At 52.9% G+C, this 22,303-nt stretch overlaps 1 protein-coding gene and 1 non-coding gene across 3 annotated transcripts; both read right to left on the bottom strand.

Annotated features, from left to right (window-relative positions):
* Positions 1–273: 273 nt before the first annotated feature.
* PLIN3 (perilipin 3) lies at positions 274–22,303 on the bottom strand. Of its 2 annotated transcripts, none has more exons than XM_045549253.1 (8): positions 22,224–22,303; positions 19,584–19,666; positions 18,990–19,188; positions 18,744–18,826; positions 17,767–18,058; positions 3,517–3,716; positions 2,156–2,281; positions 274–1,289 (listed from the first exon to the last, which is right to left on the bottom strand). In XM_045549253.1, exons 2-8 carry the CDS (start codon positions 19,647–19,649, stop codon positions 945–947), a joined length of 1,311 nt encoding a protein of 436 aa, XP_045405209.1. In that variant the 5' UTR covers positions 19,650–19,666; positions 22,224–22,303; the 3' UTR covers positions 274–944. The 2 variants fall into 2 exon arrangements, with proteins under 2 accessions (XP_045405209.1, XP_045405218.1); XM_045549262.1 differs by having other exon boundaries at positions 274–1,286; positions 22,224–22,289.
* LOC123630982 lies at positions 650–844 on the bottom strand. Its single transcript, XR_006732897.1, has one exon. It is a non-coding gene; the product is annotated as a small nucleolar RNA U85 (small nucleolar RNA).

Here is a 22,303-nt window from a genome sequence, read left to right as displayed (position 1 = left end):
CACGGTGTTTTATTACCAAAATAGAATAAAAATTTGGAAACCAAAATGATCCTAATTTAATGAAAAATTTGTTATTTTTTATTGTTTGCTGTGCGTGAGTTATATGCAACTTCAAAAATAATTCTCCCGGCTCCTAAGGTGAAGGAGACATGTGAGTTGGGTACTTTTGTTATAGCAGCAGGAATGGACTAAGACACAGACACACACACATATACACACACAGACACAAGACACAGACACACAGACACACACACACACGACACACAGCCTGTATGTTGCTGCAGGTAACATTTATTAAGGCAATAATGAACACCAGACAGGCCTCAGCACGTTTCTGCTCTAGAACGAATCTTCTCTTAGCAGCCACCCCATCCCTGGGAGGCCCCACTTCTCAGAGCAGAAGTTCAAGTCCATTAGCTATAAAGGCTGATACTCAGAGACCTTAGCACAGAAAAGGAAGTGGACTATATCAACTACATCTGTGATTTTTAGGAAGGGAAAAAAAAAATTTTTTTTTGGAACCATCCAGAAAAAATATTTATCCAAAAACCTCTCACTACTGACTGATGGGGTGAGGCTTCGCACAAGCTTGCTTCCAGCTCACAGGGGCTGAGAGACTGGTCAGCTGGGGACATCCCGGTGTTTTGTTTCTTTGCTTTGCTTTGCTGTTCCTACGCTCTCACTCCAGATGCCACAATTTCTCCCTGGCAATTGGAGGAGTCACCCCTATTAAAAAGAGGTAGGTAGCTCAAAAATAGAAAAACTTGTTGGTCTGCCCTTACGGCAAATGGGACATCTCAGTTTTGAGAGCCTCAGTTTCCCAAGTTGGCAGCTAAGATGAGCTGGGAGGAGCGCTTAGAAAAAGTTGGTTTAAAATGAGGAATATACTACTGCTGCCAGCCCCCCAGCGTGGAACAGAGCCCCCCAAACCCTTTCCTCTCTCTCTACTTCTTCTCTTCTGGGGCTTTCTCAGTGACTCCGGGGACAAAAGGCCCCACAAGCCACATGATGGGTGTGTTCTGGGCCACATACTCAACCACATGGTCGAGGGCCTCTTGGGCCTTGGCGACCCGCTCTCGGCTCTGGGTCAGGACGCTGCTGGACAGGTCCTGGAAGGAGTGGACGCCGGAAAAGGTGGCTTGGAGGTCTTCCACCTGGCGGCGGGCGTGCTGCAGCTGGTCCTTCACGTTGGTGGGCAGGCCCAGGATGCTGGACCCTAGGGAGACACAGGTGGCCTGCAGCTGCTGGGCAATGTCGCGGAACATGGTGAGCACCCGGGACTCGACCTGCTGAGAAGAGAGACGGGTGGGGCTGATCAGAACCGTTTGTTTCCGGTGGGGCAACAGATCTAATCTTGGGGAAAGTTCCACAGGCAAAACTCCAATGCAGTGGTTCACAATACTGGCTCTGTGTGTCATTTTTTTTGTTTTGTTTTTGAGACAGGGTCTCGCTCTGTGGCCCAGGCTGGAATACAGTGGCATCATCATAGCTCACTGCAGCCTCGAACTCTTGGGTTCCAGCGATCCTCCTGCCTCAGCCTCCCGAGTAGCTGCAACCCATTTAATCTTAGCCACCCTACAGAAAGTCCTACATCCTGTCTCCAGATGGGGAAGCTGCGGCTCGCAGAGAGTAAGCTGAGAAGTGCCAGCGTTAGTGCAGACAGGAGACCGAAGGAGTATCGGTCGGTCAGAACGAGATGTGAGAATGGTGGCAGGCGTGGATGTAGGGGCAGCTTTAGTGCCCAGCGGTACAGGTGGCAAAACCTGTCAGCACACAGCAGGAGAGGCCAACGCTTGGCAGAGAGCAGAGGGGCCGGAGAACACTAGCAGTAAGCTGCCGCTAGGACCCCGGAGGGTGAAAATGGAGTATTAGCGGGTACTCTGGGATTGTGGGGTAAAGAATTTGAGACTGCAGGTCACCGAGACACAGCTTAGCAGGCTGAATCACGTCACTATCAAATATTCTCCCATTTAGAAGCCACACCCACGAGCAGAAATCAAGGTGGGCTTCCTGGAAGAGGTGTCATCAGGTCCTAAAAGCAGTTACCAGCAGGAGAGGCTGGGAAAGTATCCCAGGCAGGTGGGCTTCTGAGGCAGAGGTGTGGAGGGTGACATCGGGGGCCTCAAGAACCCCAGGCCACCCCCGCAGCAGATACCTCTGGCTTGGCTGGGTCCTTCTCCGTGCCCTGGACCTGCTTCTGGTTCCAGCTGAGCCACATCTGGTGCAGCTTCTGCTGACCTTCCACCAGCTTCTGATCCACTCCCTGCTTGACAGTTTCCATCTGGAACACAGGAGAGAGGACTGAGAGAAAGAGCGTCCGGCCAGCGCTTCGCCGAAGCCAGCAGAGCCCGCGACATGGCTCACAGCCCTGGGGAGGGGGGATCGCAGAGGGAGCCCAGGACACTGTCATCTGACTCGTGAGACAGTCTGGGACGGGGAACAGAGGAGGGTGTCCTCTTCATACAGGGTTTCCATGGCTAGGGGGGCGGTGGGCTCCGTGCGCTTTGGTTTAATTGACTCCCTCATGCTCTGGGTGGTCAGTGCGAAGAAAGGAGCAGCGCATTCTCTGTAGCTTCTCCCATTTGGTCTATCTCTCCTCTCCTGGCCACCGCGTCTGGCCACATGAGTGGCTATGGCCCAGGGGACATGAGCAGATGCACCCACCATAGCAGAGGTTTAAAAAGGGATTGCAATAGAATAGAATATTACTCAGCCTTAAAAAGGAAGGAAATTTGGACACAGACTACAAGGTGGATGGACCTTGAGGACATGATGCTTAGTGAGAGGTGCATGCCACCACACCTGGCTAAGTTTTCTATTTTTTGTAGAGATGGGGTCTTGCTATGTTGCCCAGGCTGGTCTTGAACTCCTGGCCTCGAATGATCCTTCTGCCTCTGCCTTCCAAAGTGCTGAGGTTAGATGTGAGTCATGGCACCCGGCTGGAGATAGTCTTTATAAAGGTCACTAACAGTATGCCTGAGGTCCTGGCTACTCAGGAGGCTGAGGCAGGAGGTTTGCTTGAGCCTAGGAGGTGGAGGCTGCAAGTGAGCTATGACAGTGCCACTGCACTCCAGCCTGGATGACAGAGACCCCATCTCCTAAAAAAAAGTTAATATAAATAAAAATAAAAACAAAAGAGTCATCCAGATACAATGAAACCATTAGGGTGGGCTCTAATCCAAAAAGACTCTAACCCCCCAAAAATAGTAAGAGGAGGTTAGGACACAGACATGCACAGAGGGACGACCATAGGCAGACACAGGGAGAAGGCTGCCATCTATAAACCAACGAGAGAGGCCTCAAAAGGACACCTTGACCTTGGACTTCCAGCCTCCGGAAATGTGAGGCAATAAATGTGTGTTGTCTAAGCTGCCAGGACAGTTTGATTTCGTACGGCAGCCCGAGACACCAGTGCACAACCAGAGATGGGCCCACGTGGCCCTGCCCGGCCGGCCTGTGGAACGGTGAGGGACGGGCTCCCCAGAGGTCCCCCGAACCCCCGTCCGAGGGCCTCACCAGGCTGAGGGCCTGCGACAGCTGCAGCAGGGCCTCCTGGGCCCTCTGCTTGGAGAGCCGCAGCTTGCCCAGCGAGTGCTCGTAGGCGTGCTGGCACAGCCTCTCCGAGAGGGAGCCCAGGCGCACAAAGTAGCTCTGCTCCTGCCGCTGCTGCTGCACCGACGCAATGTCGAAGCCCTCCAGGGACGTGGCGATGCGGGCTGCGGGGAGGAAGGGGACAGTCTCCGTGAAGGCCGGAACACGCGCGGCTGGGGCTCACCTGATGCAGAGAGTGACTGGGGTCGCGCCGCCCAAGTTTCTTCCCCGGTGCTGCTCAAATGCCACTAAGGCCTGGGAGGAAAAGATTCCTGCCTCAGTTTCCCCATCTGCAAAATGGAGAGGAGGGAACTGAACCTCAAGGGATTCAGGAGCCTTAGACTGGTGTGAAGGTCTCAGACGACGGCCCTCGGGCCAGATCCGTCCATCTCGCCTCCGGTTTTGTGTGACCCGTGAATGCAACCACACAGGTATATTACAGTCCTGTGGTGGATAACGACATTTCAGTCAACGACAGGTCACATATATGATCGCATATACAGTGGTCCCGTAAGATTATAACACTGTATTTTTCCTGTACCATTTTTTTCAGACTCACTCTGTCGCCCTGGGTAGAGTGCAGTGGCGTCATCACAGCTCACTGCAGCCTCCAACTCCTGGGGCTCAAGCGATCCTCCTGCCTCAGCCTCCTGAATATCTGGGACTGCAGGCTCGGGCTGCCATGCCCAGCTAATTTTTCTACTTTCAGTAGAGACGGGGTCTCACTCTTGCTCAGGCTGGTCTTGAACTCCTGACCTCAAGTGATCCTCCTAACTCGGCCTCCCAGAGTGCTGGGATGACAGGCGTGAGCCACCGCACCTGGCTTTCCTGTACTTACACTCTCTGTTTAGGTATGTTTAGATACACAATTTTTTGGCATCATGTTACAGTTGCCTACAGTACTGAGTACAGTAACACCACGCCGTGCAAGTGTGTAGCCAGGAGCAAGAGGCTATACCACACAGCCTAAGTGTATAGCAGCTACACCGCCTAGGTCTGTATAAGCACACTGTATGATGTTCCCACAATGACGGAATCACTTAATAATGTATTTCTTAGAACATACCCGTGTCGTTAAGCAAGGCATGACTCTATATTGGTATTGTCTATAGCTGTTTTTGTTTGTTTACAGACAGGGTCTCGCTCTGTTGCCCAGGCTGCATGCAGTAATACAATCATCACTCACTGTAGCCTCGAACTCCTGGGCTCAAACGATCCTCCTGCTTCAGCCTCCCAAAGTGCTGGGATGACAGGCGTGAGGCACTAAGACTGGCTCATTATCCACTTCTTTATAGAAAAAAGTTGGCTGATCTTGTATTAGTGCCTAACGCCTGTCATCCCAGCACTTTGGGAGGCCGAGGCAGAAGGATCGCTTGAGACCAGGTGTTGGAGATTGCAGTGAGCTTTAATGACCCCACTGCACTCCAGCCTGGGTGACAGAGTGAGACCTTTTTTCAGAAAAGAAAAAAGAAAATGTTTGCCATTCCCTGGTCTATAGGGAAGTGATTGTGCCAGTATGCCTCAGTTTCCCCTTCTGTAACACCACCCCAGTCAGAGCTGCCTCAAGGGTGGTATTTGGACTACCTTGTACCCAGACAGGTACACAAATGAATGTTCGACTATTTATGTATTATCTACTTATAGCAGACGCTACAGCTTTCCATTTATAGTAGTGACAAGGTCTCTAAAACTATCCAGAAAAGTCAATTTAAAAAAGAGCCAGGGTGGTGGCGCATGCCTGTCATCCCAGGTACTGGGGAGGCTGAAGCAGGAGGATGGCTTGAGCCCAGGAGTTCCAGACCAGCCTGGGCAACATAGCAAGACCCTGTCTAAAAAAAAAAAAAAAAAAAAAAAACAGAACAAGAAGAAGAATATGAAATAAATAGTAGGGGCCGGGCATGGTGGCTCACGCCTGTAATCCTAGCACTCTGGGAGGCCAAGGGGGGCGGACTGCTTGAGGTCAGGAGTTCAAAACCAGCCTGAGCAAGAGCGAGACCCCATCTCTACTAAAAATAGAAAGAAATTATCTGGACAACTAAAAGTATATATAGAAAAAATTAGCCAGGCAAGGTGGCACATGCTTGTAGTCCCAGCTACTCGGGAGGCTGAGGCAGAAGGATCACTTGAGCCCAGGAGTTTGAGGTTGCTGTGAGCTAGGCTGATACCACGGCACTCTAGCCTGGGAAACAGAGTGAGACTCTGTCTCAACAAAAAAAACAACAAAACAAACAGTAGGAAGCGCGAGCATATGCCCAAGATAATGCAAGAGGATGCTTCAGCCAGGCAGGAAAAGTGGGCTTGTTCTCATGATTAAGTGACATCTGAAGTTTAGTCATATATTTATGCATCTCATTCTGGGTCAGGTATCACTCCAGAAACGAAACACAGCCATCAATGAAACAATCAAATACCACAAGTGGAGTACTGGACACATTGCTCAGTCAAGGCAAGCCTTCCTTTGGGGAAGTTAGTTGTTTCTATAAACATTACAAAATTCTAGAAGAATACACCATGTTCTGGGGGCAAACTTTCTGTTCAGGCCATATAGCAGACACTTTCAGTTTTGCAGGCTATACCATCTCTCGACTACTCGACTCTGCTGTGGAGCATGGAAGCAGCCATAGATCATATACACAAATGGGCGTGGCTGTGTGCCAATAAAACTTTATTTACACAATCAAGTGGTGGGCCAGATTTGGCCTGCAGGCTGTAGAGTCTAATACAGTCTGCTGGGGAAGGGGATGTCGTAGAAGAATCTTTGCACACTGACATTGAAAAAGTTGAGCATAGGATGGGCGTAGTGGCTCATGCCCGTAATCCAAGCACTTTGGGAGGCAGACATGGGAGAGTCATTTGAGGCCAAGAGTTGAAGACCAGCCTGGGCAACACAGCGAGACCCCCCTGTCTGTACAAAAACTACAAAAATTAGCCGGGCATGGTGGGGTGTGCCTGTAGTCCCAGCTACTCAAGAGGCTGAGGCAGGAGGATCGCTGGCACCCAGGTGTTCCAGGCCATAGTAAGCTATGATTGCGCCACTGCACTCCAGCAAGGGTGACGGAGTAAGATTCTGTCTCCAAAAAAAAAAAAAAACTGAACCCCAAAAAACAAGCACTTGGGATATTTACAGACAGCAAAAATAAAAGCCTATGTTTCGAGAAAAATGGATTCTTCCCCACTGCCCCACCAAGGTGGGTTTGTAAAAATGAACACAAAACTGGCCACACTTTGAAGCCACCCTGTTGAAACCCAGCACTCCTCCGGGGCCTTCTGGGAACCCAGGAGCTCCGCTCTCAGAATTGAAAGCAGCTTTGTCATTTAGGCCAAGGACGGCTGGCAGATTCCCGGCAAGCCTGGGCAAGCCGGCAGGGCCCTGCAGGAAGGGCTGTGCCCTTTTTTTTTTTTTTTTTTTTTTTTTGTTGAGACAGAGTCTCACTCTGTTGCCCGGGCTAGAGTGCCACAGGGTCAGCCTAGCTCAAACTCCTGGGCTCAAGCGATCCTCCTGCCTCAGCCTCCCGAGTAGCTGGGACTACAGGCATGCGCCACCATGCCCGGCTAATTTTTTTCTATATATATTTTTAGTTGTCCAGATAATTTCTTTGTATTTTTAGTAGAGACGGAGTCTCGCTCTTGCTCAGGCTGGTCTCGAACTCCTGACCTGGAGCGATCCACCCGCCTCGGCCTCCCAGAGTGCTAGGATTACAGGCATGAGCCACCGCCCCCAGCCAAGGGCTGTGCCCGCAATAAGGAAAAGTTTTATTTACTACTTGACATAACAGCCACCTGAGACCTCCACCCCTCATGAAAGACCCACATTAACATAACACTAAACCCATTACCTGGCGCATCAACATAATACTAACCTATTATCTGACACATCAACTAACCTATTACCTGGCGGGCATTAACCTCCTGAGACCCCACCCCTCAGACCACCCCAAAGTAATAAAAGTGGAAAATATCGGGTAGAATGGGCTCAGAATTTGGTGGCTCCCCTCTGAGCCCACCCACAAATAAACCTTAATTCTCCGACTCTCCATGGGCCGCCCGGTTCGTCCTCAGAACCACCCGCTCTAACGCTTGCTGTAACATCTTGGTTCCCGGACAGGGAAAACTGACCCTGCTGGCCCCCTGAAGCCACGGAATCTGAGTGGGTCCTCACCTGCGGTTCTGTGGCGGCGTCGTGCAGCATGACGGTGATTCACTCCCCTAGAGGGAGCGACCAGGCCCGGGGTTTATACGGGCACATCTTCGCCAAGATGCACCTAAGTTCCCGCGAGGGACGCAGCCAGGCGGACACCTGAGAGAACCCCCTCCTTTGTCTGTTAAGCTGCGACACCACTCAAGGGTCTAGCATGGGTAGCGTAGAATCTAAGCCTACAGTCCTTAAATGCATGTTAAAGAACTTTAAGAAGGGGTTCACAGGAGATTACGGCGTCACACTGAGTCCCAGCAGACTTAGGGCCCTCTGTGAACAAGAATGGCCCACATTGGGGGTTGACTGGCCCACAACAGGGACCCTAGACCTCCCCACCGTGCGAGCAGTATGGAGAATTGTGACCGGGACTCCCGGCCACCCTGACCAATTCCCTTACATAGATTCATGGCTAGGGATTGCTCAGACCCTGCCCCCTTGGGTCTGGTTCTCTGCTAATAAGGACAGAGCAGGATTTTTGTGGCCCAAAAGACCAGAGACTCCAAACTGTACAAACCCATCCATCAGGAAGCTCCTGAAGAGGATCCACCACCACTGCCCTACAACCCTACTGTGACACCTCCTGAAGTGCCCCCGAATCCACCAGACCCCCTGCCACCGTCAGTCTCCCCACCGCCAGTTCCAGACCAACCAGGTGCCAACACTCCCATCACTCGCCGGCTACGGTCAGCTCAGGCCCCAATGTCAACCCTCCAGATGGCCCTGTGTGAGGTGCCAGGTCCGATGGGCGTTGGCCGGACGATGGGTCCATTCAGCCAGGGCAGCCAGTCCTGTACTACCAGCCCTTCTCCACCACTCACCTTCTGAACTGGAAGCACCACAGCCCCCCTTACTCCGGAAAACCTCAGGCCCTCATTGACCTCCTGGAATCCATCTTTCAGACCTACCGTCCCACTTGGGAAGACTGCCGCCAGCTCCTTCTGACTCTTTTTAACATGGAAGAACGATGCCACATTGTAGCTGGGACCCCGAGGTGGCTCCAGGACCAGGCTCCAGCAGGGACCGTGGACGTGGAGCAGTGGGCACTGAGAGCAGCACCCAAGACCAACCCGGATTGGGATTTCAACTCCCCGAGTGGACAAGAGGCTCTCGGAAGGTATCGGGACGCTCTCCTCCACAGGGTCCGGGAGGGAGCCAGAAAACCAACCAGCATGAACAAAGTTGCTCTGATCACTGCAGGAATGAACATCATGCGGCTGATGGAAGTGGCCCAGAAGGTCCATGTTACACCGGATCGCCCAGAGGGAGAATGAGAAAAAAGTAAAACAGAAAGCCACTCTCCCGGCCGCTGCCCTCGGAAGACCTGACCCAGCCAAGAGAGCAGGCCCACCATGGGACGGAGGGCCCAGGAGACGAGGGACCCTGAAGCCTGACCAGTGCGCCTATTGTAAGGAGTTTGGTCACTGGAAGCATGAATGCCCCAACACAAGAAACCACCCACCGCCAAACAGGAACCTGCCCAGGGGCTTCCAGCAGGAGCCGGAGACCCAGGACCTCATCTGTCTCACTGGGGTCGACTCAGAATAGGACTGACCAAGTTCCCTCTCGGCCACCGGGAACCTATGGTTGTAATGGAAGGAGGGGGGGCGGCAACCAATAACGTTCATGGTGGACACTGAGGCAGAACACTCGGTGGTAACAACCCCGGTGGCTCCACTTACAAAGCAGGAAACCACCCTTGTGGGAGCCACTGGAACTCGAGTAGCTCGACGCTTCTGCCAATCCCAAATATGCCAGATGGGGGGCCGCCAGATACAACATGAACTCCTACACATACCAGCCTGCTCCGTTCCCCTCCTAGGTCAAGATCTCCTGAGCAAACTGGAAGCCCAGATCACCTTCCCCCCCGAAGGGACCACGAGCCTCACACTCAATGCCCCAGAGACTCTCCTAATGGCGGTCACCCTGTCCCGGGAATCGGAATGGAAGCTATACAATGAAGCCAAAGGAAAACAAAACCAGGCTGGGCGCAGTGGCTCCCGCCTATAATCCTAGCGCTCTGGGAGGCCGAGGCGGGCGGATCGTTTGAGTTTGGGAGTTCAAGACCAGCCTGAGCAAGAGCGAGACCCCCATCTCTAATTAAAAAAAAAAAAAGAAAGAAAGAAAAAAAGAAATAATAAAATAAAAGAAAGAAAAACAAAACCCACCTGACCTCCGACAGGACTTTCCGTTGGTATGGGCAAGGACAACCCTCCTGGTCTTGCACACCAACATGCACCCCTTGTGATCAAGATGAAACCGAGTGCCCAACCGACCAGGAGATGACAGTACCCCATCCCCAAGGAGGCTCAAGAGGGAATTCAGGAACACATTGATAGGCTTACGTGGGAGGGGATTTTGGTGGAGTGCCAATCCCCATGGAACACTCCCCTCCTGCCAGTCAAAAAGCCCAACGGAGGTGGATAGGTGGATACCGGCTGGTCCAAGACCTGCGACTGATTAATGAGGCCACCGTGACTCTCCACCCAGTGGTACCAAACCCACACACCCTCTTGGGCCTCATTCCTCCTGATGCCGCCTGGTTCTGCCTGGACTTAAAGGATGTTTTCTTCTGCATGCGGCTCACTCTGAAGAGTTAGCCCCTGTTCGCCTTCAAGTGGGAGGATCCTCAGACTAGAAGGAGAACCCAGCTCACCTGGACGCAACTACCACAGGGATTTAAAAATTCACCACCTCTATTCCGGGAGGCTCTAGTCACTGACCTCATCTCCTTTCTGTGAGAAGAAACCACTGCACACTTCTACAGTACGTCAGTGACCTCCTTCTAGCGAGCCCAACCAGGGAAGACTGTCGACGGGGAACCCGGTGCCTGCTCCAACTGCTCACTGACAAAGGATATAAAGTCTCCTGGAAAAAGGCACAGATCTGCAGGCAACAGGTGAAGCACCTCGGTTTCCACATCACTCAGGGGCACCGGACACTGGGGCATGAGCAGAAGCACACCGTCTGTACAATTCCCAGGCCAACTAGATGGAGACAACTCAGGGAATTCCTCAGCGCGGCCGGATACTGCCGCATCTGGATCCCAGGTTTCTCCTTAAAGGCCAAACCTCTGTACGAGGCCCTGTGCGGGCCTGAAAACAAAGAATTGGAATGGGCCAAGAGTCAGGAAAGGGCTTTCCAGGAAATAAAAGACTTAGGCCCCGCACTAGGGCTACCGGACCTCACCAAAGATTTTAACCTGTTTGTACACGAGAAGAAACAAGGGGCTCTGGGGGTTTTAACTCAAACTGTGGGCCCCTGGCAGAGACCAGTGACGTACTTGTCAAAACATTAGATCTGGTAGCGGCAGGATGGCCACCTTGCCTCCGTGCACTGGCGGCCACTGTCCTGCTAGTCAAGGAAGCAGACAGACTCACACTGGGACAGAACGTCCTGTGCGAGTCCCTCATACAGTGACATCTCTAATGAACACCTCAGGGCGCCGGTGGCTCTCAAGCAACCGGTTAGCGCAATACCAAGGACTGCTGTGCGATAATCCACGGGTCACCTGGAGACTGTGCGGACCCTAAATCCCGCCACCCTCCTACCCACCAAGCCAGGGTCCCCAGACCATGACTACACCGAGGCGGTAGAGGAGGTCTATGCCAGCCGGCCAGATCTGAAAGATAGTCCTCTACCGGCACCAGACTTAGAACTCTACACGGATGGCAGTAGTTTTATCCAGAATAGGAAATGACTGGTGGGCTTTGCTGTCACCACAGTGGATGAGGTCATCATGTCAGCCCCTTTACCCCAAGGGTGGTCGGCACAAAGGGTGGGGCTATGGGCCCTCACCCAAGCCTCAGGCCTGCCCGGGATAAGAAGGCAAACATATACACAGACTCTAAATATGCCTTTGCCACAATACATATCCACGGGGCAATATACAGGGAGAGGGGACTGCTGACTGCAGGTGGAAAGGAGATCAAAAATAGGGATGAAATCCTCCAACTGCTGGAGGCAATCTGGAAGCCAAAAAAAATCCACTCTCAAGGGCACCTAAAGGACACAGATCCAATTGTGACCAGCAATTACCTGGCAGACCAAGCAGCCAAAAATGCAGCCACCTGAAAATGTTCAGAGGACAACACTCCAACCCAATGCCAAATCTTGTTGGCACCCAAATGGCCTAAAGAAGCAAAATATACCCCGGAAGAGAACCAGTGGGCAAAGCGGGGGAAGGCCAAGAAGGACGCAGACAGGTGGTGGCTCCTACGGAACCATAACATCTTTATCCCCGATAAATTAGCATACTCTACTGTCTCCCAACATCATAACCTGACTCACTTAGGGAAAACAGCCCTCACACAGCTACTCGCCCGGTACTACTATATCATCAAACTTCCATCCATCGCTGCAGCAGTCAGCGCCCGCTGCCAGACCTGTGCTAAAAACAATGCAGCGCTCGGGCCGAGACCCGCCCAGGAATTCAGTACACCGGAACCTCTCCGTTCCAGGATGTAGAAGTTGATTTCACAGAAGTAAAACCATGTTAGGGCTATAAATACCTGCTGGTAGTGATATGCACCTTCTCAGACTGGGTGGAGACAGCCCCTAGCCAGACTGAAAAGGCTAGGGAAGTGACAAAGTTTCTATTAAAAAAAATCATCCCCAGGTACGGTCTACCACTCTCGTTTGGCAGTGACAATGGACCAAGCTTCACTGCAGAGGTCACACAAACCTTCACTAAGACACTAGGCATCAAATGAAAACTACATACAGCCTACAGGCCACAGAGCTCAGGGAAAGTAGAGCACATGGACTGAACCCTCAAAACCACTCTAGCAAAACTATGCCAAAAAACACAATTACGGCCGGGCACGGTGGCTCACACCTGTAATCCTAGCACTCTGGGAGGCCGAGGCAGGAGGATTGCTCAAGGTCAGGAGTTTGAGACCAGTCTGAGCAAGAGCAAGACCCTGTCTCTACTAAAAAATAGAAAGAAATTAACCAGACAACTAAAAATATATAGAAAAATTAGCCGGGCATGGTGGCGCATGCCTGTAGTCCCAGCTACTCGGGAGGCTGAGGCAGAAGGATCGCTTGAGCCCAGGAGTTTGAGGTTGCTGTGAGCTAGGCTGACACCACAGCACTCTAGCCCAAGCAACAGAGTGAGACTCTGTCTCAAAAAAAAAAAAAAAAAAAAAAACAGAACAACAACAACAAACAAACACAATTAATTACCCTGGGTAGATATGCTAAGCCTAGCCCAGTTCAGAGTCAAGTACACACCGGGGCCCACAGGATATTCACCCTTTTAAAATCCTATTTGGGGCTGGGCACAGTGGCTCACGCCTGTAATCCTAGCACTCTGGGAGGCCGAGGCGGGCGGATCGTTTGAGTTCAGGAGTTCGAGACCAACCTGAGCAAGAGCAAAGCCTGAGCTAGGCTGACACCATGGCATGCTAGCCTGGGCAACAGAGTGAGACTCTGTCTCAAAAAAAAAAAAAATTAAAATCTTGTTCGATAGACCTCCCCCACTCATCAAGCAATCAAGGGGAGACATTAGACAACTAGGGAAATTGAATATAAACACACACCTCCAAGCCTTAGCCAAAACTATGCGCCATATCCACCACACCATCCTAGAAAAAAACCCTATCGCCCTGGGTCTCCCTGTCCAGCGCCACCAACCTGGGGATCTAGTCTGGGTAAAGGACTGGAAAAGAAGACCCCTAGAGCCCACCTGGAAGGGCCCCCATAGTGTGATACTAGTTACTCCCACTGCTGTTACAGCTGCAGGTATCACTCTGTGGATCCACCACTCCCGGGTGAAAAAGGCTGAGACAGACAAGGAAACTGATCTCTGGACTGCACGTCAGGACCAGGGGAACCTGCTAAAGAGCCAGCTTAACCGTCTGCCAACGAGGACAGCCACACCCAGGACTGAACAGGAGTAAACGGGAGCACTGGCCCTGGCCCTCATTGGGGTTATAGTGACCTTACTGGGAATTAGACTCTTCTCAGTAGCTCTGGGAGATTAGACTAGACTGCAGAGGACGTCTCTAACTGTGGTATTTTGGCTCATTATAGGATGTCTACTCCTGCCTTAGTCCCTACCCTCCTCCTGGTTGGGACACTCGCCCTAACAACTATGGCAGAAAAACCCTGCCCTGAGGCTTATGCTAGGACTTAAATTCCCTCCACTAACGGGATTACTCAAGACTTCTAGACCATGGGAGGTTTCACAGTCCACACCTACATGCCAAAGACATGTTATAGTCAGGCTCAGGTGTGCTACAGCGGGGGAAAGAAATACTGGACTGGCACCAATACAGGTGATATTCGAACCTGTATAGCCCCAAGCGGCAAACCAGCTTGTTGGCCTTACTACGCCCACTGGGGGATGTCTGATGGGGGAGGAGTTCAAGACCGGGCTAGAATGCAACAGGTCGAAGACACAAAGGCTCAGCTAATTAAGATCTGGCCTCAGTACAGAGCCAACTTATGAGAGGCCAGATCTTACTGGCATAGGAAAGATCGCTGAACCCCTGGAAACCTCTCCCCTAATAACCTGGTTCCTTAGTATGGCCCTCTAGGCCCTACACAACCATACTTCATGTTGGGTCTGTTTACCCCTCCAGAAACCAGTCTATATTGGGGTCCCTGTGCCTCCGGGCTGGAACTCCAGCATCTTGATCCCAGGCCCAAACAAAACATCCCTGGTGGGCCCAGTAGCATACAATGTCCACTTAGCCATAACTTCCCACCTAAATATCACTTGCATTACTAATACAAGAAAAAATAAAATAGTGAGATTCATACTGGGTAAACTCTACACAAATAACCAAACCTCACCCAGTAATGCCACTGCCACCTGCTCCCGGGATGGCATATTCTTTCTTTGTGGAGACATTGCCTACGTCTGCCTCCCAGGAAACTGGACTGGGACCTCCACCCAGGTCTTCCTCACCCCAGATGTTTCTATCTTTAAAACCCAACAACTGGAAACTACACTAAACCCCACCCAAACACCCGGAAAAGACGGGCCTTACTAGCATGGATCCTCATAGGGGGAGGAATTGCTACTGGGATAAAAACAGAAATTGGAGGCCTAGAAACATCCCTAAACATCTACCACAAATTATCCCAAGAACTAAATAAAAACATAAAACAAATAACAGATTCCCTACTGTCCCTCCAGAGTCAACTACACTCACTAACAACAACAACCTTACAAAATAGACGGGCCTTAGACCTACTCACTGCTAAAAAGGGGGAACCTATATATTTCTAGGGGAACAGTACTGCTACTATATAAACCAGGCAAAAATAATAACCACAAAAGTCAAAAAACTAAAAAAAAAAAAAAAATTCAAAAACAAAAAAATTAAAACAAACCTAGGGTTTTTCTTTCTTTCTTTCTTTCTTTTTTTTTTTTTTTGGAGACAGAGTCTCGCTCTGTTGCCCGGCTAGAGTGAGTGCCGTGGCGTCAGCCTAGCTCACAGCAACCTCAGACTCCTGGGCTCAAGCAATCCTACTGCCTCAGCCTCCCGAGTAGCTGGGACTACAGGCATGCACCACCATGCCCAGCTAATTTGTTCTATATATTTTCAGTTGTCCAGCTAATTTCTTTCCATTTTTAGTAGAGACGGGGTCTCGCTCTTGCTCAGGCTGGTCTCAAACTGCTGAGCTCAAACCATCCACCAGCCTCGGCCTCCCAGAGTGCTGGGATTACAGGCGTGAGCCACAGCGCCCAGCCCAAAACTGGGGTTTCGACTTAGGACAATAGACTTCACAGCTGCTACATCTGGCCCTTGCCACTATAGGCCCCTGCATACTAAACACAATTATAAAATTCATAAAAACAACTATAACTGGAGAACAACAGCTCACATAATGGCCTTAGGAGGCTATCACTCACTGAGAATGATGCCCTACAATAGACATATAAAGACATCAAAGGGGGAATGATAAGGAGAACCCCCATCTATTACTTGGCACAGCAGCCACCTGAGACCCCCACCCCTCAGGAAAGACCCGCATCAGCATAATACTGATCTGTCACCTGGCCCATCAACTAATCTATTACCTGACACATCAACATAACACTAAATCTATTACCTGGTACATCAACATAATATTAACCTATTACCTGACACATCAACTAACCTATAACCTGGTGGGCATTAGCCACCTAAGACCCCACCCTTCAGACCACTCCAACTTAATAAAAGTGGAAAATATCAGGTAGAAGGGGCTCAGAATTTGGTGGTGAGACCCCTCTGAGCCCGCCGACAAATAAACTTTAATTCTCTGACTCTCTGTGTGCCGCTCCACTTGTCCTCAGAACCACCCACTGTAACACCCTTGGTAAGTGCCAGGGACCCGAGGCAGGACAGAGAGGCGGCTGCTCGCCTGACCCGAGCCCCAAGGAGCAAACCTAGTGCTACCACATCCCTGTGGCAGTTCACCACGCCCTCTCCCACAAAGCACCCCTCTCCCACAAAGCACCCCGGGAGCGCAAGCACCGGAGAGCACAGTGATTTCATTCTCAACAGACAACGATCACCCTTAGAAATCAAAGCTGGTCAGATGGATCCATTCTCTGCCATGGCTGTCATTCCTGCTCTCTTTGTATTTACTTATTTATTTTTGAGACAGAGTCTCACTCTGTCATCCGGGCTGTAGTGCAATGGCGTCATCACAGCTCACTGCAGCCTCCAACTCCTGGTCTGAAGGGATCCTCCTGCCTCAGCCTCCCGAAGAGCTGGGACTATACAGGTGCCACCACCACGCCCGGCTTATTTTTCTATTTTTAGTAGAGACGGGGTCTCGGTCTTGCTCAGGCTGATCTCAAACTCCTGAGCTCAAATGATCCGCCCGCCTCGGCCTCCCAGAGTGCTAGGGTTACAGGCGTGAGCCACCACGCCACGCCGTTTTTTTGAGATTATCCTCTTAAAAGTCCCAGTATTTTAAAATAGCGTTGTGTAATTTTACACGCTTTTGTGATTGAGTGCTGTTTCGGTGTATAATTTTGACTTGAATTCTTTCCATTTGCATTTGTTTATGTAATTTCAGGAGGAATATTGAACATCTGAGTTCTGGATGATACTAATAAACTAATAATTGCAGAGGTTAAAAAAAAAAAAAGAAATGGACCTTCCCCCCCCCAAATTCTTTCCTTTAATTTGATTTTTGCACACTGAACTCAGGGAATTCTGTGAGGGCAGAACTACATTCACGACATGTCCCCACAACCTGGAAGACAGCCCGGCACACAGCACACGCCCCACAAACATGAACATTCGTATGAACAAAGAGATGCCCAGAGGGTGGGGAAGGGGCAGACGCCAGAGAATGGGCTGTTTCTGAGTGATTTTAGTCAAGGATTTGAGCATCTGCTCAACGCCGGGCCCCATGCTAGCCACAGGGACACAGCGGTGACCAAGACAGAAACTTCTGCTTTGGGGAACTGATGGTGAGAAAAAACAGAGCGGGGTGGGGTGGGGGGTATCGGGACACAATAAGGACGAGGGAGGTGGCAACTGCAGAGACCAGAGGCCTCGCTGGGGAGGTGGCATTTAAGCTGGACAGACAAGCCTTGTAGAAGAAATACAGGCCTTGTGCAAAGGCCCTGGGGCAGGACCGTGCCTGGCATGTTAGAGGCACAGAGAGGAGGCCCGTGTGGGTGGAGCAGAGTGAGGAAGGGGAGAGAACGAGGAAGGGAAGGTGGGGAGGGGATGGGGCAGGTCGTGCAGGGCCTGGTGGGCTGCAGGGAGGACTTGGGCTTTGACCCAGAAGGAGGTGGGAGCCATGGAGGGCTGGGGGGGGGGGGGGGGGGCTCTGACTCAGGTGCTCACAGGCGCCCTCTGGTGGCTGCTGCAGGGAGGACAGCCTGTGGGGGGCCAGGGCAGGAGCCTGAGCTTACAGGGGACTGGAGGGGAGGTGGCAGGAACAGAGTGGCAGACCCACGAATCTGAGAGAGACCCCTATCGGGAGGCCCAGGGAGGGGTCTGAAGCCCGCAGGCTGCACTCACCCAGCTCGGTGTCCGTCATGGGCAGGTGGTTGTCCAGCCACTGCTCCGACCTGCCCAGCACCGCGTCCACCCCGCTCAGCACCATCTGGCCCACGCTGGAGCCCACCACGGAGTGGACACCACTGGTCACCGCAGTCTTGTCCACACTGCTCTGCACAGCGCCACGGGTCATGTCCACCGCCTCTGTCATCCGGGTGGCCACCGTGTCCCTGGCACTGGACACCGTGTTGGACACCATCTCTCGGGCCCCGGACAGCTTGGACGACACGAGTTCCTTGGCGTCCGCTAGGGCCTACAAGAGGGGACAGCGTCAGAACCGCCGTCCTCCCTCTGTCCCTCGGCACCCCGTCCCCTGCACCCCAACTTCCAAGGAAGCTGAAGGGGGGACTCCCGGATGACTCTGAGTCTGGAGCTGCAGTCACAACCTTGATCGCTGCAGCCGGAATGCTTGGGTTGGATTCCTGGCTTGCTACTTCCTAGCTTTGTTGCCTCAGGCAAGTCACTCTACCTCTCTGTGCCTCTGTTCCTCTGTCTGGGAGTGTTTCTGGAGATGGAGGGTGGTGATGGTCGCACAACCACGTGAATGCGCTTACTGCCACTGAGTTGTGCACTTAAAAAAGGTTTAAGATGGTGAATTCCATGTTGTGTATTTCACCACAATTGAACTCAAACGTTTATAGCAGCACAAGTCACAACTGCCCAGAAGGAGGCACAACCTCAGCGTTCACCGACAGATGAATGGGCACACACCACGTGGTCCACCACACAGTGAAGGATTATTTAGCCTTAAAAAGGAATGAGGCTCTGACACACGATTCCATTTATGCAAAGTGCCCAGAAGAGGCAAATCCACAGAGACAGAAGTGAATTTGTGGTTGCCACGGGAGGAGGAGGGGACGGGAGTGACTGCTAATGGGGACAGGGTTTCTTCTGGGCTGACAAAAGTGTTCTACAGTTGGCTGGAGGGCATCGCTCACCTTCTCCGAGGGCTGCTGCAGGATGGGCAGGTTCTCCTCCAGCTTGTCCAGGCCCCGGTGGGCGTATTCACTGGCTGACGCGACTGCGGGAGACAGAACAGCCAGACACCTGACTCCCACTGCCCCTCGGGAGCCTGAGGAAGGCCACCTGGTGCTGATTTGCAGGGGACAGGGCCAGGGGTGCAGCAGAACCCACCCCGGAAACAGCCAGGAGGGGAGACGTGATGCTCTCGGGGCTTCACTCACTCTGGGGCTCGAGCTTGGAGAGGATGGGCTGGGCCCCGCTGACGGCGCTGGCCGTCAGGGTCTTCACGCCTTTCTCCGCCGCGTCGCAGATGGTCTTGACGTGCGGGTGGGTCTCCTTGATGGAGCTGTAGGCGGCCGACACCATGTCGCAGGTGGAGCTGATGAGGGGCATGCTGGCCACGCGGTCCACCACGCTCGGCTGCAGCGGGGAAGAGGCAGCTCAGACGGGCCGGGGAGGGTGGGGACCAGGCTGGACACCCGGGGTGTCCTGCAGTTCTGCTCTCGCAGCCTCCCGAGTAGCTGGGACTACAGGTGCAGCCACCACACCTGGCTAATTTTTCTATTTTTAGTAGAGACAGCGTCTGGCTCTTGCTCAGGCTGGTCTCAAACTCCTGAGCTCAAGTGATCCTCCTGCCCCTGCCTCCTCCATGAGCTTTTGAGATAACCATTTCTCCCACCCCACCCGGGGCACCTGTGAGTGATCCATACTCCACTCAGTAACACACCCCTCCAGCTTTCCAGCGTGCAGAGTCCCATGTGCCAAAGTCACAGGACAGGGGCCCATCCCAGCCCCTGGCCCCAGCCCTTCCTCACCTGCTGTACCGGTTCTTCCACTGTCACCTGGGTGCCAGCATTGGCCTCTGTCTCGTTGGCAGACATGGTCTCAGGAGCAGGCTCTGTGAACAGAGGGAACAGACAAGGTACAACGTGCCCGGACTTTTCCCTGGAGGGAAGGACCAGGCCACGCTGGCACTGGGGGAGTCACCTGTGGACCCGGTCCAACAGCAGGTGCCGAGTCAGCAGGTCTGGGGTGGGCCTGACCTGTCTCTGCATTTCTGACACTCCCCCAAGCGGTGGTGGTGACACAGCTTGTCCCCAGGCCACGCCTTGAGGAGCAAGGTTTGGAAGCAGCCTCTCAAGGGCGCACTGCTGTTGCCTGTCCTCCAGGAAAACAGGTCGATCCAAACCTCTATACAGGGCAATCTGCCAATAGCTGCCGGGTTTTAAAACCTATCTTCCCTTTGCCCCAGAAACCTCACTTTGGGGAAGATGTCACACCTGCACTGCCACTTGTAATCCCAGCACTCTGGGAGGCCGAGGCAGGAGGATCACTTGAGGTCAGGAGTTTGACACTAGCCTGGGCAAGAACGAGACCCCATCTCTACTATAAATAGAAAAATTAGCCCAGTGTGGTGGCTGCACCTGTAGTCCCAGCTACTCGGGAGGCTGAGGCAGGAGGATCACTTGAGCCCAGGAGTTGGAGAGCACAGTGAGCTATGATGATGCCATGGCACTCTAGCCTGGGCAACAAAGTGAGACTCTGTCTCCAAAAAAAAATAATAATAAAAGTTAGGCTTTGAAACAAGGTGGGGAGAACATGCCTGCCCCCACAGGAGTGTGCTCCGTTTTCCTGGTCAGGTGAGATGAGGCAGGCACCACGGCATCATCAGACCAGATTCTCGGAGGGAAGCCAGGAGTCCCAGCTCTGCCCCTGCTATGCAATGTTGAGCAAGGTGCTCCCTCTCGGCCAGCCTCCGTCATCCCACCTGTACAATGGGACTAAAGGTATTGCCTAAGTAGAACCCAGTCAAAGGGTGTTTGGGGAGCACTGGATCAGGAGTCCAGGCCTGGTTTTTTTTTTTTTTTTTTTTTTTTTTTTGAGACAGAGTCTCACTTTGTTGCCCAGGCTAGAGTGAGTGCCATAGCGTCAGCCTAGCTCACAGCAACCTCAGACTCCTGGGCTTAAGCGATCCTCCTGCCTCAGCCTCCTGAGTAGCTGGGACTACAGGCATGCGCCACAATGCCCGGCTAATTTTTTCTATATATATTTTTAGTTGTCCAGATGATTTTTATTTCTATTTTTAGTAGAGACGGGGTCTCGCTCAGGCTGGTCTCGAACTCCTGACCTCGAGCGATCCACCTGCCTCGGCCTCCCAGAGGGCTAGGATTACAGTGTGAGGGCTAGGATTACAGCGTGAGCCACCGCGCCCAGCCCAGGCCTGGTTTTAACCCCCAGCTTTGCAACTTCCCAACAGTGGGAGCATGGGAAGGAAGTAGCCCCTGGGAGCCTCACTTGCCACATCTGTGAAATGGGTATAACCTTTTCATATTAGCTCAGATCCCCTGAGGACTGGAGGACATGCTGTACTGGGGGAGCTTAGCAGGGCATGGAACGTAGTAGGTGCTCAATGAACAGAACCATCTCACCCCTCTCGGGCTTCTCCATATGAAGGGGTGAACCCAGCCAGGAACGAGCTTCCTGCTTGTTACAAAGGTCCCCCAACTGGGAGGTCAGGCGAGGAGACACACCTAACTCCTGGTGATCACTGCCAAAACCCTGTTATTCCCCTCACCTGGGCAGGGCCAAGGTAGGCAGGCACCCCAGTCCCGGTCTAAACCAATTCTCTCAAGCCCCTCTTAGGTCTCATCCCCTCTGGCCACCAACCCCCCCTGGAGTGGGCTCAACCAAGGGTGGCCTCTGCAGATGTCAGCACCCTATTAAAGTCCTTGGGGTCCTTGACCCCTCTGCAGCTGGCCCCAGAGCCTAGAGCAAGAGCTAGCTGGAGCTGGAGCGACCCTCCCCCTGCACTTCCTAATCTCAGAAATGGAGCAAAGCCCGAAGGTGGGGGGCGCTCCAGGCCAGGGACACTCAGCCACCCAGCAGCTGCCGGGGCACGCTGAGTGAGACGCGACTTCCAAAATTCCAAGAGGCTGAGGTCCCAGGCCTTCCTATAGGTGCAACCCCGCGGCCACACCCACCCGAGGGAAGGAGGCGGGATTTGACCACGACCTCCTCAGTATCAGCTGCGGGGCCAGGAGCCAGGACAAGCCCCCAGGTGGCAAAACCATGGGGCGGTGTCTCCGAAGTCCCAGGGAGGGACTGAGCGCCAAGAAGTTCGCGTGCAAACTACGTTTGCAAAAGCAAGCACGCTTCTCAAAATGCGGCGGGTATCTGGGGGTGGGAGGGGCCGAGCCTGCCCCCTGCAGAGGGTTTTGCCAAGTCCCAGGAAGCGGGAGGAGAGTTTGAAAGTCTGAGCCCGCTGCAGAAGTTGGATTTTTTTGTGGGGGAAAAGGGGTGCTCAGCCCGGGCTGGAGACCCCTCCCCAGGCCGCAGAGCCCAGCAAAGCACCCTCCTCCCCTGAGAAAGGCCCTCCCCGCTCCCTCCAACCTTGGGGCGCCCCAGGACTTTGGGGACCCCGCCCTCCAGCCAGTCGGGGCGCTCCCGCCTCTCACCACGGCCAGCAGGACATCCGGGGCGCGACGACCACGACTTCCACACCAGCTCCGAAGCCGTCCGGGCCGGGGCGGGGCGG

The sequence above is a fragment of the Lemur catta genome, chromosome 1 (assembly GCF_020740605.2).
Source record: "Lemur catta isolate mLemCat1 chromosome 1, mLemCat1.pri, whole genome shotgun sequence".
NCBI lineage: Eukaryota > Metazoa > Chordata > Mammalia > Primates > Lemuridae > Lemur > Lemur catta.
Note: the sequence above shows the minus strand (reverse complement) of the source record. Positions and strands in the feature narration are given on the sequence as shown.